Source organism: Cervus elaphus, chromosome 20, assembly GCF_910594005.1.
Source record: "Cervus elaphus chromosome 20, mCerEla1.1, whole genome shotgun sequence".
Lineage (NCBI taxonomy): Eukaryota > Metazoa > Chordata > Mammalia > Artiodactyla > Cervidae > Cervus > Cervus elaphus.
Window position 1 is genome coordinate 122,011,527 of NC_057834.1, and position 18,290 is coordinate 122,029,816.

Here is an 18,290-nt window from a genome sequence, read left to right on the forward strand (position 1 = left end):
TGGCTGGGATCTTGGGAGGAAGATGCTTTTTCTGGGCCAGCACCAAACCAGGGCTGTCGAGGTTATGGAGTTTTCTCCCGAGAGGTTCTGGTTGAGGGAGAGATTGATCTTTAGGAGGCTTTCTCCTGCTGACCCTGAGCCAACCCTGAAGCAGGGTGCTCAAAGGAGTCTGAGTCTCACTCAGTCTCAGTGTACTTTGTGGGTGAAGAGGGGAGATTGCTGGCATTGAGGGAGTCTTGGGAGGGGTTGAGGAGACCAGACTGGGCTCCGCTTTTTCCCATGAGCCCTGAGCTGGTTAAAGAGCTGAGGAGCTAGTTCTCATCCTAACCAAGGCCCTGAACAGATGGCCGCCTGGGTGTTCGTTCAACACATTTGTTCTTAGCTGGTCTCGGATTGGGCTTCTCTACACCTTCAGTAGCTGGGAAGGCTGGCTACTGCGGGTTGTGTTGGTGGTCCCTCCAGCCATCTCTCCATTCAAACAGAGAAGGGAAGGAAAAGGACAGGCCTGATTCCAAACACATGACTTCCCTGGACAGCCTCGTAGCAGAAGCTGCTCACTGAATACCTGCTGCATGAGTGAATGGCCTTGGCCCTAAGCTTCCGAGGAGCAGTGAGTGCTTCCCATGGTAGAGGCCTGGTCTTGCTGGGAGTTGCCTCCTGACAGTCCTGTCCTGTCCTGCTCTCTTTTCCAGGACCACTGTGCAGGAGTTGGGGCGTTGGGGAGCCCCCTAGCAGGTGGGGCACTTACCTTGGGGATTTAAGGCCAGTGAACCGGAGCGAGATTAGCTGACTTAGGGAGCTCCAGGTTTGCCTTACCTCTTTTCTTATGTAATGTCTACCTAATTTTCTTTAGGTGACCCTAGGGAAAGGATGCATGTGTGCATGCATGTGTGTGTGTGCGTGTGTGTCCGTGCAAGGGCTGGGGCCAGAGTGGCCCGGGAGACACACATTCAGCAGTGGAAGGTCCAGAATTTAGCTGCTGGGGAGACCCTTGCACTGAAGAGGATGCTCTGGGGTGCAGACTGTGAAGAGGGTTGCAGAGTCTGGCCCTGATGTCCCAGGAGGTAGGGCTGCCGCAGCCATGAAACTGGATGGGACCCTTGACCCTGCTCCAGGACTGCTTCAGCTGGGCCAGACCTCCAGAACCTCTGAGGATCCAGGAAGCCCAGGGTTATCATGGGCTGTCTGTTATCTGCTGGGTACACAAGGCCTTCACAGTCTGGCCTCACCTAGTCCCCCTGCCTCAGTTCCTGCCCTTCCTTTTAGTCACTGCAGAACTCCAGTCACATTACTTCTTACTCATATCTCAATCAAGAGATCAAGAAGGGACTGCTGGGTTAGGGACCAGGACAGTGACTGAGACACCCGAGAGCCCCCGCCTTCATGGTGCTGGTAGTCCGGTGGGAGAGGCAGACGTTACACAGACAGTTGCTTCTCAGATGTGGAATGTCTGTGCCTTCGCCTCCTGTCCTATGTTCCAAGCTGTCAGGCACACTCAGCCACCCAGCCGTTAGTTCAGCCATCTTTATGCAGCCTTTCTGATGCCTTTCTCTGTGAAAGGTGGGGCTGGCCTCTGCCTCTTCTTGGTCCAGTGGCATCCTGGGTGCTTCTCCATTGATGCCTCTGTTATATTGTATTAAGATGATCTGTCTTCCTCCCCTTTCTAGCCTACTGTCTATTTTTAGGTTGGCACTTAATCCATTATCACATATAATTCACAAAACAACCCTGTAAGGTTAGTCATCTTACCTCGTTTTATAGATGAAGGAAACTGAAGTTCAGAGGGGTTAAATGACTTTTAAATGACTTCCCATCAGTGACACAGCCAGGATACGGAAGAGCCAAGGTTAGAGCCCAGATGTGTCTGATTTTTCAATCCCGAGTTTCTAACGACTGTGCGATATAGCCTTTAAAAATAATCCCCCTGTGTGAGTGGCACAGCGGTGTGATCTGCTGCACTCTTGCCCCATGCCTGGGATCTTCTGAAAAGTAGGCACTGCTTCGTGAATGCTTTATGATAATTCTCTCGTTATATACTGATTTTAGTATTTGTACTTGCAGTATGAGTGCAAATAATAAAACGGATCCAAGGGATGAAGGGGAAGAAAGACTTAAAGTGTGTTTAGGAGCAGTTTCTTTCCCTGTCTGGCAATTGAGCTCAGCCTTCAAAAGATTCTGTTGAATTTGAATCCCCAACCAGGAGGAGAAAAATACAGATTCTGGGGCCAGTTGATGAACTTCTAGTGACTGGAGCAGGCTGTGCTCTCCCAGTTGTCAGAATGGGGCTACAGCCCGGCAGAGGAGCCTCTTCTGCTAGCCTCTTGGTGAAAATTAATTTGACCTTCATTTGGAGAATAAGTAAATTAATACATTGAGTTAGTAAACATTTGGTGGGAGGGTGGAATGACTAAACAAGTGAACGTTCTTATAGAGTTCCCTGCTTGGGGGCCTCCTTCCAGCCTGTTCTCGTGGCCCAGGCCAGCCTGTGTCTGTGCTAGGCAGTACCTTTGTTTGAGGATCAGAGGTATTTGGACTGACCGACTGGCTTCTGTCCTTATCCTGTCCAGGGTGGGCTGCCAGGCACTGGGAGAGTGGAGAGGCTCCCTGCCCCCTGCCCACCCCTCCAGCACTTGGGCTTGTGGGATCTGCCTGCAGGGATCATCCTGCAAGGGCCTCCATAGTTCTGAGCCAAGGCTGAGAGCCCAGAGTGGGGCTGTGGTAGGATAAGATTACAGTTTTCTCCTGCTCTGATTACAAGCAGCTTATCTGCGTTTCACTGTTGTGGCTCTTCAGAGACTCAGGAAAAAAAAAAAAAAAGGAAAATCTCATCTGTTCTTGTTGTGTACTTTTCAGAGGGTCGATGAGTGGATGGCGAAGGAAGGCCTCTTAGATCCAAACGTCAAGTCAATTTTTGTCACCTGTGGAGACTGGGACTTAAAAGTCATGTGAGTATGAGCAGGACTCCTTCGCTGACAGGGCTTGGAACCTGTGGGACCAGGTTTTGCCTTTCACAGTCTCAAATGTCCAAACCCACAGGGCAGCTGGGTCAGGCAATCCTTGGGTCTGGGGGCTGGCTGGGCAGAACGAGGGCTGGGAGCTCTGCCTTCTGCCTCTGGATGGACCTTTCCAGCCCTGCTGTTGCCTTCTTACCTATGCTCGGGGAGCTCTTCCTATTGTGGGCTACATGTTACTGCACTGAAGGAAAGGAGTTAAAAGAGGGTCTTTAATTTTCTTCTAAACCAAGCACACAGTATTTACTGTTCTAAATGCTTTAGAAATAGTAACTCGTTTACTAACCCTTGGGACTCTTATTATTCCTGTTTTACAGATGAAGACATTCAGGCACAGAGAGGTTAAGTATCTTGCCCAGGGACACACAGAGCCAGAATTAAGGCCCACGCAACCTGGCTCCAGGGTCCATCTTGCTAACCATGATGCTATGTTAGGCTCCCAGGTGGAATGCGAGGCCCTGATGGTGCCACAGAGAGCCCCGTGTGGGGGTGGGAGAGGGATGCTGCTGCCAGGTCACCAGCCACCTCTTTCCTCCCTCGTCCCCGCTGCTTTTTCTCCTTTGTCTTCTGACCCTGCCCCAGTTCTGGGAGACTGAGCTGGTTCCTTTGCTGGGCTGACACTTCTGCCTTTTGTCTACCCTCGTGGATACTTGGCTTCAGAAAGTCCCCGGGGAACGAAAGCAGGGCGGAGGTGGCAGGGTGGGCACTGCTTGCTGAGAATTGATAGGATCCATACCTCTGTGTTCTTTGTGACTGCAGGCAGCAACGAGCATTGTGTGTGTGTATGTGTGTGAGTTTTTGAGCATAGGATGGGGTATTGGTGGGGGTGGGGAGTCGTGGCTCTGGAGTGACATTTCCAATTCAGGCATTATTTTCTCACCAAGATCCTTTTTATGTCTTTTGGATGTTGGGCATTGAGGTGAAGTTCTGCACCCGGGTGGTTGTCCAGCCTGCTATTGGACCCAACCCTCTAGGTGAGGTGGGAGGAAGAGCAAACCCAGATCACATACTCGCCCGCACATCTGTCTCCCCCAGGCCTTGGATCATGTGTGCACGCTGACTGCATACCACACGCTTCAGAGCTCCCGATGACACTCATTGTTGGGGAAATTATAGGGGCTGTGCCTGGAGGCAGAGCTGAGTCAGGGGAGGGTTCCAAGGAGAAGGTGAGGAGGAAGAATGCTGTTGCTCTGGTTTACAGTGTTCGGTATCCTGGGCAGCTCTGAGCACTCAGGTGAGAAGGGACCCCACAGGAGAAGCTATCCGGGATGGGGCAGGGTTCAGGCTGACACCCAGGGTTCTGGGGCTCGTGTGGTCGAGGCCAGAGGCCTGGTTTCTCTAGTCAGCTGAGATTGCTGCTCTCCCAGTGGCTTTCTCTCTTTGGCATGTTCGTGTCCCAAACACCCAGTTTCAGCATCCTCTGTGATAGGGGTGAATGGCGTGTGCTTATATGCGTGTGTGAGCGCTTCCTGCGCATGATGTTGGGGACTATCTGGCTGGGCTTCCGAAGCTTGGGGTCGGTTTCTCCTTGACAAGGAGAGGGGATGGCTGGCATTGGAGGCCTTGGCATGGTGGGCCCTGGACAAATCTTGGTGACTCAGGAGGCTGCTTTGCATCTTGATGGAACTGATGTCATCAAGAAGGGGGATCGGGCTGGGGAGTCTGAGCACATGTAAAAGGAAAATCACATGTTAATGAGCACTGTTTCTGGGTTACTCTTTTCCTTTACCTCCTGGAGAGAATCTGTTTCACTTTTTTATTTTAACTACTAAGGGAGTGAGGGAAAAAAGGAAAACGTGAAAATGACAGCTAACATCAATTTCAAGAACTACATTTTATATTTCTGATCTTATTTCTTAGTTGATATTTCTGTTATAGCATTACTACTCTATGATGCCAAAAGAATTTCATTAAATGGAAGAAATTAGATCAGTTGGAAATGAAGGCAAAACAACCAGTTAGATTGGCAGAATCTTAAAATCCTTAACTTGTTTAGGCACGGAAGGTTGAAGTGTGTTCCCCCAACTTAAGTGCCAGGGCCTCTAAGAAGGCCAACAAATATAAACACCATCTTTGCTCTCGAGGTAGCTCATGGTACAAGCAAGGGGCAAGCATATAAAAAGGAAAGGAAAAGAGTGATACATTTATAACAAATCAGGAATAAGAAATTAAGGGACCAAATACAAACAATACACCCTTTTGAAAGTGGCGGTGACTGTAATAAAGTGCAATTAAAAAAAATGTTAATGAGCACATACCATATGTCTCTCAGTCCTCCTACCTGTCCTCTTGGGTAGGAGGTGGTGTCTCTCTTTTATAGATGAGAAAACAAAGCCAAATTAAAACCCGGGGCTCAAATTGGTAGACCCAGCTAGGCATAATAGAATTCTTAAGGCCACTTAGCTTCCAAAAGAGATGACTGGGGCAGACTTTGGCGGGTGGTTTGGGTCTGGCTCGTGAAGGCCAGCCAAGCTCTGAAAGCGAGAGTGCAAGGAGGAGTCAGATGTCTGGGGGCAGGGGTGGAAGGAGGAGAGCTCTGTGGCAGCCTTTTCGAAGCAGGATTCCGCATAACTGCTGGGAAGGCTCTTAATTAAATGTGTAACAAAATAAAAACAGCCAGAGAGGAAACCTAAGTAGTGCTGCGTGACGGTGCACAGCTTCTCCGTGTTCCCGGAGCCTCTTATCAGATGGCTCTCGTCAGAAGCATCACCTTCTCACATGCCTGGTAAAGCCTGCTGATGAGCCTGACAGGGGTGGTGTTAAACTGACCTAACAACTTGTTAGTATGTGGCTCACTTCTTGTTTTGACATCTATTTTCAAATTTAACTAAGTCTAAGGAACTCAGCAAATATTTTCATTTCCCACTCTAGTCTCTCCGAGCCATGGCTCCCTCTCATTGCTGTTCCCCACCCCCACCACCTCCCTCTTCCTGCAGCCAGCTTCACATCATTTTTGTTGGAAAGGGCATGATTAGTGCAGCACTGAGAAATGCGGACTGAAGTGGCAGTGGAAATCCCACTGGAGAAAAGAAATCTGCCCCCATCCTGACAGATTAATTTTGTGTCCATCTTTTGTCAGCCTGAATGGGGCGATACTCAGGTTTACGTGGGCTTTGATGCTGTCGTCACAGATTCCGCTCAGGTGGGTTTTAATACAGTGGGTGCAGATTTCATTTTCCTTCTAAACCTTTTTAAGAAACGACACTTGTGGTTTTGGCTCTTGGTCAGCTTGCCTTCCCTACCTGACCTACCTTTCCTTTGCCTTACCTGTTTCTTGAAGCTCCTTGTAGAGTTTAGTGTTCTTTCACCAATATTCTCTCTCCTCTGTTTATCTTATCTCTGTATTGTCTCTGTAAAGGGCTTCAGTCTTTGGCATGGTGGGAGGATAGGGAAGATGCAAAGTGAGGATGGATACCTGCACAGGTACTGCCTTTGAGGAACTTACCTTTTTGCCTGTAGTTTGGAGACCTGGGTTTGCCAGCTGAACAGCACAGGTGGCTTAGAAGCTAGGCCACAGGGTTTCCCAGTGGCATGTGGGTTTAAGAAGAGGAGCAGATCAGGAGGACTGGGGGTTGTGGAGTGGGCTGGGGGATAAGAAGAACTGATATGAGGGTGGACCTGGTCCTCCGTGCCTCAGGGGAAGAGGCCCTTTGGAGGAGAGGGTCAGGATTGTCAGACCCCACCGTAGAGGAGCAGGGTCCAGGGGTCCACTCTGAGTCTGCCAGGAGGGCCCTCACGCAGCTTCCCCTCAGCTTGGGAGCGGGGAGTTTTCCTGCCATTGGAGGCCAAATGTGTGAGTTCAGGGCTGGCATTTGACTTGGTGTTTCCCCTGCTCTCCTTGTGCAGTTTGCGTACCACACCCCTCTGTTGGTGCTGTGCAGATGTGGACCAGAAAGTCTGGAGATCAAAAGATATTTAACAATTAATTTAACATAAGTTTGTGTGAGACCATCTGAACTAATATTTTGTAACAAAAAACTCAGCCATCTGGGTAGCAAACTGTTTGAAAAAATAATGATAATTTATAAGAATGGCATCTGGGGGGAGAGCACTTAATACTAGGCTGTCTAGCCAAAGAAAATGAGATCTATTTCAGTTACTTCAATACTTGGACATGAAATTTTTTGTATTATTTTGTTTTTAATCCATCATGAAGAAGACCCAGTCAGGAGGCAGGTGGAAGCACTTCTGTGAAAGTCACTCCTGAATTCACACTCCTTTTTTTTTTTTTCCCCCAAATGATTGAACCCTTTCCAGACTATATTGCTCTCCCTTCTTGTTTCAAGTACAGACAAACATTGTCTCTGAAAAAAAACAAACAAAACACTTGTTCAAATTATCCTACTTACTGTTTGATTTGGGGACACATACTCAGCGGGGGCTTGGGCTTCCCAGGGGGCACTAGTGGTAAAGAACTCACCTACCAATGCAGGAGACGAGACGTGGGTTTGATCCCTGGGTCAGGAAGATCCCCTGGAGGAGAGCATGGCAACCCTCTCCAGTATTTTCACCTGGAGAACCCCATGGACAGAGAAGCCTGGCAGGCTACAGTTCATAGGGTCACAAAGAGTTGGATACAATTGAAGTGACTTAGTGCGCGCGCGCGCACACACACACACACACACACACACACACACACACACACACACACTCGCACACACACACACACACACACACACACACTCGCACACTCTCTCTACAGGGACTGCTGAGGGTCATGCAGGCAGGACGGTGGGAGAGCAGAGAGTGCTGTTCCCTGGAGTGAAGTCCCATGGCAGAGGAAGCACATGCCGGGGAGAACTCTGTGGGGTACACAGTATCTCGTGGGATGTGTAGATGAAGATTGAAAGGCTTGCTGGGGGTCATTCTGGGCCCTCTTCGCATCATTCATCAGCCTGACTACTTCCTCCTTCTCGAAGCACTCTTCATCTCTACTTATGTTTCCTGTTTCTCCAACTTTTTCCTTCCCTTTCCTTTCTATGTTTCTTTTTTCCTTTTCTCTTAAATTTGGTGTTTCTTAAATACTGGCATTTCTTTGATCTCTCTCCTAGCTGTCTTTTCTTTTTATCCTATACACTCACACTCATGGGAGTGATCTCATCTATTTCTCAGCTTCAGCTCTTCTCTGTATGCTGTCTTCTCATCTATTCCTCTGTATGAGAAATGGAACCAACGTGCAGCAGTGATCCCACTGGAGAAGAGGAGTCTGTTCCCCCTGCCATCTGAACTCTGAGCCTTCATGTCCAGCTCCTCTTTTTCTGTCTTACCTGAATACCCTTAAAGCCAGTGCTTAGTCGCTCAGTTGTATCTGGCTGTTTGTGACTCCATCAGCTGTAGCCTGCCAGGCTCCTCTGTCCATGGGCTTTTTCAGGCAAGAATACTGGAGAGGGTTGCCATTCTCTCCTCCAGGGAATCTTCCTGACCAAGGGATCAAACCCGCGTCTCCTGTGTCTCCTGCATTGCAGGTGGATTCTTTACCTGCTGAGCTATCAAGGAGGCTTTAAAACTTAAAGCTCAGGTGTTATTTTTCTCCCAACACCTTGTCCTCTAGCATTTTCTTGAATAATAACTCACTGGTACCATCTACTCAGTAGTTCTGTCAGAAAACTGAAAATCTTCCTTGGGTTCGCCCCTCTAGCCATAACCAATTAATTGCCAGACCCTGTTTATCCTTTCTCCCAGAGGTTTCTCAAAGTTGTTGCCTTCTTTCCAAACCCACTACCCCTGCCCTAGTTCAGGTCACCATGTGCTTGGATTCCTATGAATGTCTTCTTTCTTGTTGGTCTCTCCAACTGTCCTGTTTCTTATATTTGTTTCTCCTAATTGTAGCAGATTACATCATACCCACTTAACACCCTTCAAGGCTTCCCCTTGTCCTCCAGGCAAAGTCACAGTGTTTATTGAAGGTTTCAAGGCTCTTGTTTGTTTCTCTAGCCTCATCTCTTGATGCTCTCTATGTACTCAGGCTCCCCCTACCCCTAGCCAGGTGCTGTAACTGGCCAGTTCCTAAGGATCCCTCCTAACATCTTTTTTTAGGTGCCTTCCTGTACGTTCCTGGAGCACATGTACTTATTCATACATGAAATTGTGTTATAGCTGCCTTCACTTGTCTGTCTCTTTCCCTAGATTGTGTGCACCATTATAACCCCAGGACGATGCCTGACATGTAGCTGTTCAATAAATGTGTGTTGAATAAATGACAACTAAGGCGTGGAGTGGGCCTGTAGAATCCCTGCCCAGGAAGAATGGCAGTGGGTGGTAGTGAGTGGATTCAGGGAAAATGGAATGGAAGAAAAAATCTCAGACCCTCCTGCCCCAGCCTGAGTGTGAGGTGAGGGGTTAGAGGACTGCACTGCTCATGCCAAGAAGCTCCTGGGTTCCCCTGCCAGCACTGGGTGTTGGGCCCTGCATGGTGGGTCCTGGGTGAGATGGTGCCAGGGCCTGGGTGAGGGAGGAGGGGCTTGGTCCTAGGAGCAATGTGAAGGGCTTTCTCTGAGACATTTGTGTCCCCAGGACTGAGGGCTGGGACTGCTCTGGAAAAGTGACATCAGATAATAAAGATAGCCAGCATTTATTGGCTACTTACTACATACCAGGAGTCCTACTGTGCTCTTTATACATTATCTCGTTTAATCCTTACTACAATCCTATGAAACTATTTTTTAACACATAAGGAAACTGGGGCGCTGAGAGGTAAGTAATTTGTCAAGGGCACACAACCACTTTGTAGCAGGGATTTGAACTCTGGAAGTCGCCTGTTTGACTGCTTGGGTATCTGACCGTCTGCTTTTGTCTTCCATCTTGGCTTTGGGGTTGGTGGGAGTACCCTTCCTCCTCTCCTTTGTTTGCACTGAGTGACAGAGCCTTGGGATGTTCTCTGACACCCTGGGCTGGTGTTGGTTGGAGGGCTGGACCTTTGCTTCGTTTTGCTCTGGGGACGTGGTTGGCCCAGAGGTGTGGTGGGGGATGGCTTGGGGCTGTCTGAGAGACTCCTTGCTGATCTACAGATGAATGAATCCTCAGATCTGTTTTAAGGAAACCACTGCCAATATTACTTTGGACACCTCTATCCTATAGTATGCTTGGAAGCACGTGGGGCATCTCATCATGTCTCTAAGCTCGTGAGAACCTTGTCCATGGGTTTGCCAGTTGGTCCCGGCACGGAGCTGTATCACCTTTGATTAGCAGCCTGTTGGGGGAAGGGGCTTGAGTCAGAACTCCCTGGCAGTCCTGACTTGTCTCATTTCCTGATACTTTTATCTGTCACTGCAAGCGCTTGGGCTCCCCTCCTGAACTAATTAAGTTTGCATGTGTTTAGACACATTGCCAAATAGGGCTTAGCAAAGCGGAACTGAGCTACATCTCTTTCTGAGTAGGGAAGGAAGGGTATATGAATGCTCCACCACGAGGGCTGGGGAAAGCGTGGACAACATGGAGCCTGTGTGTGCAGATGATAGGCATTCTGCCCTGGCCTCCCTGGGACACAGCAAAGCAGCCTTTTGATTGGCTGGCAGCAGCAGCTGGGGGCTCACCCTCCATCTCTCTAAGTGAACTGGGCGTTCTCAGAGGGCCGAGGATGGAGGACAGGCTCTGCAGTGGGATTTTTCTCCCAAGCACAAGCAAAACTGAACAAGTTTAATGGGACTTATAGGGGAAGTTTCTAGGCCTGTGTGCTGTTTGCTGCCAGCCTGAACCTACCCAACTCCATGGCCTGAAACCACCTGTGTGGCTAGCAGTGTAGGGTGGCCGCCTCTGCAGGTCTGTGAGAAGTACGTTGGAAACATGGGCCACATTTTCCTTTTTGCCTTGAAGACCCCAGTCTTCAAGACCATGAAGTCTTCAAGACCAAGGCAGTCTTTTGCCTTGAAGACTCCAGACTACCTTGCTCAGTCTCATGATCGCTGTGGGATGGCTCCAGGGGGAGAGAAGGAGTGTTGCTCAGGATCCCCCCACCCTGGAGGTGGGGTTCAGCCTAAGGGGTCAGCACAGTGCGGTGCTGCCAACATGTTACCACGTCAGACTGATGCCCACCTTTTCCCGAGTGCTGGGTAGCTCGAAGTCTGAGATGGCCAAACATCCTTGGGTCCTGCCCACACAGCTGCAGACGTGGGCCTTACCATGTTGTGGACTCCTCCTCTGAGGTAGGGAGTGAGGGTATTTCCTATAGAAAGCAAGAGAAACAGATGGTTGCCATGGTCAGCACTTTGATATAGCTGTGAAGCCCATGGGTCAGCTTCCTGGCCACGAAGAGGCTCTCGGTAAAGCAAGATCAGCTCTGAGTCAGGCCAGGCTTGCACTGCACACCCAGTGTGTGTGGGTGGGCTGGGGAGGGGCTTCTGGAGGTTGTATAGGAATTCTGGGCCTTTGAGCTACAGCCTGAGCCCAGAGTGAACAAGAACCAGACCTTCTGCCCTCCCTTTAGCTTCCCTAGAGCCCTCTCGTCAGCAGAGGTGCGTTGGGTTAGCCCCAAGAAGGCAGCTTGCGTTGATGGGGTCATGTTTCAGCTGCAGCTAATCCAAGTCACTCGATATAAATCTCTCCCTGCTGCCTCCCCCCTCCCTCCCATCCCCAACCCACAGACAGGGAAATGAATCCTGGCCCTCGCCCTGAATACATCATGGCAGGCCTGCCTCTAATGAGAGAGGGCCATTCATTGTGGGGTGAAGCTCCCTGCAGAGCCTGGGATGCCATTAATTAAAGAAGAGCCACCTGAAGCCAGTCGTGCAGCGCAGCCTGCCACGCTCAGATGGAGTGGTGGTGGGGTAGCCTCGTTAGCCTGACAGCTCCTCGGGCCCAGGGTTCCTGGGCGCTGGGGAGCGAGGGGTGCCCCGCCTCCACCTAAGAACTCTGGCCTCTGGAGTCAGCCTCCTCACAGATGCGGGCGAGCCCATTCCTGCACTTGTCCTGGGGCTGGGACCTGGCAGGAAAGGGGCTGCTGACATTGGGCTTGGCTAGGGATTACCTATCTCTGGCGTGTGGGCCTTGGGGCAGGAGCAGGTTTCTGGCTCCCAGCTGGTGCTCCTTCCCACCCTTCTCCATGCGGTCCTGGAGCTATGGGTCGGCAGGCTGTGCAGCCTGCAGCCTTCCCTCAGAGCCTGAGTCCAGGGAAGGACTGGGGGGACCTTAGGCCTGCAGGGACACTCGGGGAGAAAGAGACACTTCCATCAGGTCTGCGGGCACGGCTCCTCCCGGGCAGACAGCGCCTCTGGTATTCCAGCTTCTGGGCATTTTTAGGTTTCAGGGTGGGGCTCCAGTGGCAGACTCGTCTTCTCACCCCCTTGGGAAGGTGTCGGAGGGTCCTAAGTACTCTGGTGGTTGTGGGAATCCCTGGAGTGGAAGTTTTGCTCAGTTAAAACCTTGATGAAAGGTGGAGGTGTTTATGTAGTGGCCAGCCAGGTGCTGAGATGTTTCTGGTGGTGGGAGCCTGCTGCAGCGCTGCTGACTAGATGACTCTTTATTGCTTCGTTGGTCCTGAAGTGAGTATGGCTGCCAGGTGTCTAGTCCCCGATCTGGTGGATGGAGTGCCCCTCAACCATCCTGGAGGGTCTTAACCGCCTCCCCCTGCTGGCAGGAGGGGCCGTGGGCACTCGGACCTTAACCACCACCCAGAGCTGGAGTAGATCAGCTGGTCTCTGCCTGGCTTGTCAGGAAGACAGATTGTTTCTGTGTCTGTGGCACTTCTGGGCAGTGTCTGGAAGTCTGGCTCTGTGCTCCGTGGAGGAATCTGAGAGGCTCCTTCAGGGAGCCTCAGAACCAGCAGGGCATGGCTTGACCAGGGCACCAGCTCTACTTCTGTGGAGTCTGCATGTTCTGGAATAGAAGCTCCACCTGAGACTCGGCTGGCACCGCTTTGTGTTTTGAACAGTTTCGGACCTTCGCAGGCCTTGGCCATTCATTTGGGCCCTTCTGTCCTCTGGCAAGGGCTTTCCAGTGGCGCTAGTGGTAAAGAACCCGCCTGCCAATGCAGGAGATGTAAGAGATGCGGGTTCAATCCCTGGATTGGGAAGTTCCTCTGGAGGAGGGCGTGGCAACCCACTCCAGTGTTCTTGCCTGGAGAATCCCATGGACAGAGGAGCCTGGCAGGCTACAGTCCATAGAGTCGCATGGAGTTGGACACGACTGAAGCAATGGCCTCTGAAAAATAGAGAGTGAAGAATGGGGGGCTTGTGTCCTGAACTCCAGGGAGAAATCCTGAACTTCCACTGTTGATGCTAGAAAATATTTTTTTTTCATTTATTTTTATATTTGTATGGGTGAGATACTTTTCACATGACTCTTGAGACCCAACTTAAAAATTTTTTTTTTATCGTGACTTCCCCAGCAGTCTAGTGGTTAAGACTCCACACTTTCAACACAGAAGGCTCAGGTTTGATCCCTAGTTGGGGAACTAAGATCCCACATGCCATGTGGTACAGCCAAAAAAAGAAAAAGGAAAACCAAAAAACAATTTATCTTTTTAGAAATGGAAGTATGAAATAGGTACAGTAGGGTACATCCAGTATACAAGTGTGAAATGGGCAGCTCAGCATATTGTTATACATGTATACACCTGTGTACCACCCAGATCAAGGTGAACTTTTCCCATCATCCCAGAAAGTTTCCTTGTGCCCTTTTTCTGTCAATAGTGCCTTCCCCCTTCCACGTAACCGCTACTCTGACTTCCGTTACTTTTGGCTCATTTTCTTCTTTTTGGCCTTCATGGAATCATACAAGATGTACTCTTTTGAGTCTGACTTCCTTTGCTCAGTGTAACATACAAGAGATTCATCTGTGTCGTTGTATGTATTGGTAGTTCGACCTGTTTATTGCTGGATAGGATTCCATTGTATTACTATACTGCAGTTTGTTCTTTTGGTCTTTCTGTTCATGTTTATTGAGTGAGTATGTGAATGTTCTATCTGATACGAGCATCTGCCTAGTCCTGTCAGCTTGTCCTAATTAATCTCCCTCATCCTTTTAAACCTAATTCCAGCCCCTTAGACATGTGGTCTTCCCTGTCTCTTGTGGAGTCTGCACCGGCCTCCCTCTTTTCTGAACCCCTGTGATAGAGGCTAACCCCAGGGCCGTGGAAGTGGCCTTTGAGTCCTAGTCGCTGATTTATTTATTCTTTCAATAGATGTTTATTGAATGCCCATGATATGTCTTATACTGTTCCAGGTACTGAGGACTTAGCAGTGAACAAAGAGATAAAACTTGGGAAGTCCTGCCTTCGCAGGGCTTTCATTTCAGTGCGTGCAGCCAGCACTGCCCTGTCTTTTGGATGCTGATGCCAGGACTCGGAGTCTTGTCTAGGCTCCTTTGTCCCCTGGGATTCTGTAGGAGCTGAGTGGCAGTGGCCCTTGCCACCTTGACAGGGCCTCTCTCAGACTTTTGTGGGCTTTCGTCTTCCTTTCTTTGCTGCTGCTACTGCTGTTTGGCGATGAAAGGGTTTCTCAAGATCGGTGCCTCCTTCTTCTGTCCTGGAGTCTGATTCCCTCTGTGAGAGGAGAGAATTAATCTCCAACTTTCCATGCCTGTAAGGTGAGTGACCTCTGTTTTGTCAGCGCTCACCAATCTGTCCTCTAATTCCCAGCCAGGGTAATGTAGACATTATTTTGTGTTAAAGCAGACCACCAGCTCTCTTAGTGCAGATTCTGTCCCGATCTAGGCAGCTCAGAGAAGATCTCCTCACAGGTGCTCAGGCGCCTGAGCATCTTTGGTCCTGAATGGTGTTTGGCAGGTTCAAGGAGGGAAGATGCCCTTCCACTGTGTATTCCCTAACCACCATCCATGCCAGCGAGGTGGCTGCTTCTGAAATTGGTCACTGTGATCAGGCTCCTGAGAGCATGGAGGAGGCTGTGAACACCCCAGTGAGGAGGAAGTCAGGAAGCAGAGGGCTGGGGAGGTGTGGGCTAGGGAACCCAAGGCTGCCGCTGGCAGAGTGGCCTGAATGATCCGTGGACTCTTGGGGCTTAGCTCTGTCGGGCTTTGGGAAGGGTACCTGTGAGCGGGTGGGATAAATTCTCTGTCCCTGGCTAACGGGTGACATGACTCAGACTTGATAGTTCTGTAAAACTGTTTCTTCCAAAGCCTGCAAGGATGTTGGTTTGGGGAAGAAAGCCAGCCAGCCCAGAGAGTCCCGGGAGCCTGACAGGCCTTTTTCTCTGCGATTCTTTCTTGCAGGCAGCCCGAGGCAGCCTGTCTCTTTGTTAACAGAGTGACAGCAATGTGACACCATGGAAATAATTACTAACAAATCACGGTGCTGACTGCAAACAGCTCTCTGTCTTCAGAGGCATGTCAGGGTGCATTAGAGCAGGACTGGAGGAGCGGCACGTGGGGGCTGAGGCACAGCCCGTGCTCAGACGCTCTCCTCTTCTTCCCCCACCCTGACCCCTTGCTGCTTTGTCTGACTTTCCTCCTCGTGGCCTTAACCCACTAAGTCAGCTAAGGGATCCGCTGGATAAGTAAGTGGCATGTGGCTTCCTCTGGGCAGGTAGCTGGGACTCCCATCTTTGCTAGGGAACACCTGGTGTGATGGGATGGTTAGATAGCATCACCGACTCAATGGACATGAATTTGAGCAAACTGGGAGATAGTGGAGGGCAGAGAAGCCTGGCGTGCTACAGTCCATGGGGTCGCAAAGAGTTGGACACAACTGAGCGACTGAGCAATGACAGCCTGGGTAGTGATGAGATCCAGGAGTTTCTCTGTTATGGGGCTCCCAAAAGGGTAGAAGGGTGCCCCATTTTTGATGACTCTCTACCAGTTGGGACCAGCTTCACCTGCTGGTGGTTTTGGTGTGATGGAGAGTATTCATGCTAGCTGGACCCATAATCTGGGAGAAGCGTTGCATCTCAGTATTGGCTCTGCTCCCTTCCCCCACAGCCCTGGATTCTTCTTCAATTGCCATAGTCAATTTTGGGTAAGTCGACTTTGTCCATTCCCTCTTGGTTAGCAGAGTGATTGCTCTGACTGTCAGGGCTGTAAATAATGTTCTTGGTGTGTGTGGCTAGAGGCAGCCGTGTGGGGTAGGGAAAGGAGTGGAAGGAGGAGCAGCACTCCGCTGGCTCCCTCTCTGGCCCCCCTCCCCTCTCATACAATATTTATCCAGGGATGGGAGTCAGATGCAGCGACCTCAGGGTCACCCAGTTAAATAGCTTCTGAACCTCCCTGCATTCTAATTGCTGCAGTTGTCCTTTGCTCTGGAGACTTCTCCTCCCCATTGTCTGCTGAGGCACACGCTAATGGCTCTCCTCCCTGGCCCTGCTGGGAGGCAGATGTGGGGGGGGGGTGGGTGTGGAGGGAGGGAGAGGGCTCACTGCTGCCTCCTTTTCCCGGGGGATGAGGGAATCTGGGGCCTATTAACAAGTGGCTTCAGCACAGAGGAGCACGGTCCCCTGCCTTCCTGCTACTGCCTCCCAAGAGCTGGCTGGAGGAGGCCCAGGAGGCGGGCCTGGTTGATGGGCCAAGGGGTTTTGCCCATTTCCAGTCCGATAAGCAGAACTGTGGGACTTGTGACTCCTGGCGGGCACAATCCATGGGATCGCAAAGAGTTGGACACAACTGAGCACGCACATATGAGCGACTCCTCTACAAGGGGCAGACCCTTGAGTACTTGGCTGAGGAGCATCATCCTATGTTCCAATGGTCCTACTTCCGTGGCTTGGAAACTTCTAATGAGTGGTATTTCCTATTGGAATATACTGCATTTTGCCAGTAGATTGGCCAGATGCAAAAGTCTCCTTGGTCCCTGGTTGGTTTAGATGATTGATAATGGTAGCAGGTGTGCTGCAATTGGTGATTTAAGAGTGGCACATGCCACACATCTTCACTGGGACCTTCTTGTAAATGTCAGTTACCACCCACGGCAACTCTTGTCTTCCGAGGAATACTGTTAGAAACTGCCATTGGAGGCACTAGCCACTGTGTATCCTGGAAGAATATTCCAGCAGGAGCCTAAAGTGAGCCCCTGTTGAGAGTTGCTCTGGGCCCAGTAACGACTGTGCTGGGGACTCTGGAGACCACTAGGTGATCAGGACAGAAGGAGCAGCATGTGCAAAACCAGTTGCAGGCTAAGTAATCAGTAAGGTAGAGCCGGAGAACACTACCGATAGGATACACAATGAATGCCATGAAAACCTGGAGCAGCACAGTTGAGATCGAACGGGTAGTATTTTTATCAGGAAACTTTAAAAAAATAAAATGTTAAAGAAAGCCCAATATTACGAAATATATAAAAGTTGAGCTGTTCTGGTTGAAGCTGGGGCAAGACCCTGCCCATTCTTCCTCTTCCCACCCTTACCAGCACAAAGTAGCTCCATGTCCCTCCTAGAATGCTAGAGCTCCATGGAGCACAGTTGAAAATGCCCACCAGAAGTGTGACTCTGTAGGCTAGGTTCTACATTCTGAAGGAGTCAGGGGAGCTGGGATCAGTGCAGAGGAGATCAATGGGGTGAGGGGAACAGCTGTGTCCTTGAAGCAGAGGTCAGGCTGCCTGCCGCATCCCGAATGCTTGCAGGATGCTCTCTGTGGAGCCTCCAGAGGGCATTGTAGGCCAGGCAAAGGGCCAAGGGCCCAGGCAAAGGGTCAAGATGGCCATAGGCCAGATGGAGACTCTAGTGGGGGATGAGTGAGGTATCTTGGAGACGGCTCAAACTGCTACAGAGCTCCTGAGCTGAAAAAGCAAATAGCTCACCATCTGAGACACTGACCAGAGTGCGCTGGAAACCTCCCAGCACCTGCCCACCCTCCTCCCCCAGCCCCACTCCCTGCTGCCTACTGGGTCCTCTGCCATTCCACCTGCCCAAGTCCTGGCAGCCACTCCATCACTTCTCGCAGCCACACAGGTGGGCACCGTGCCCTTTCCCTGGAAGAATGGTAGCAGGAGAGGCTCTGGAGAGGTGCCTGTCTTATCCTTTGACTGGAGAGGGGCTGGTGAGATACACAGTATTTGATTTCATGGCGTATTTGTGGCACAGGGGAGGCACAGGTTATATGTTCCGCAGGGTGTTTGTGGCTCTTGTGTACTGTGTGTGGTTATTTATACGGGCTCCATGAGGGAGAAATGGGAATAGAGATATGTGGCAAGTGGGCCAGAAAGCCGTGGCACAGGGAGGTGCACTATACACATACAGAACCTTTTGGAACATCTGCTTGCCTGTGGGGATTTGAGGTTGGTTTTCTCTGGGAGGATGGGCAGCTTGGCCTACAGGGTGTCCCTCTGCACCCGCCTGTGTTCTGGTTTCTGTTTGGGAACTCTCCAGAGCAGCATGTCTGGGAACACTTCCAGCTGTGCTG

At 50.6% G+C, this 18,290-nt stretch overlaps 1 protein-coding gene across 9 annotated transcripts in view; it reads left to right on the forward strand.

Annotated features, from left to right (window-relative positions):
- Positions 1-18,290, forward strand: part of ERI3 (ERI1 exoribonuclease family member 3) — a 128,504-nt gene that overhangs the window by 40,919 nt on the left and 69,295 nt on the right. For all 9 annotated transcript variants that reach the window (XM_043878383.1, XM_043878388.1, XM_043878380.1 and 6 more), the window contains one exon: positions 2,854-2,945. In XM_043878383.1, coding sequence (XP_043734318.1) covers positions 2,854-2,945 — 92 coding nt within the window. The remainder of the gene's footprint in view (positions 1-2,853; positions 2,946-18,290) is intronic.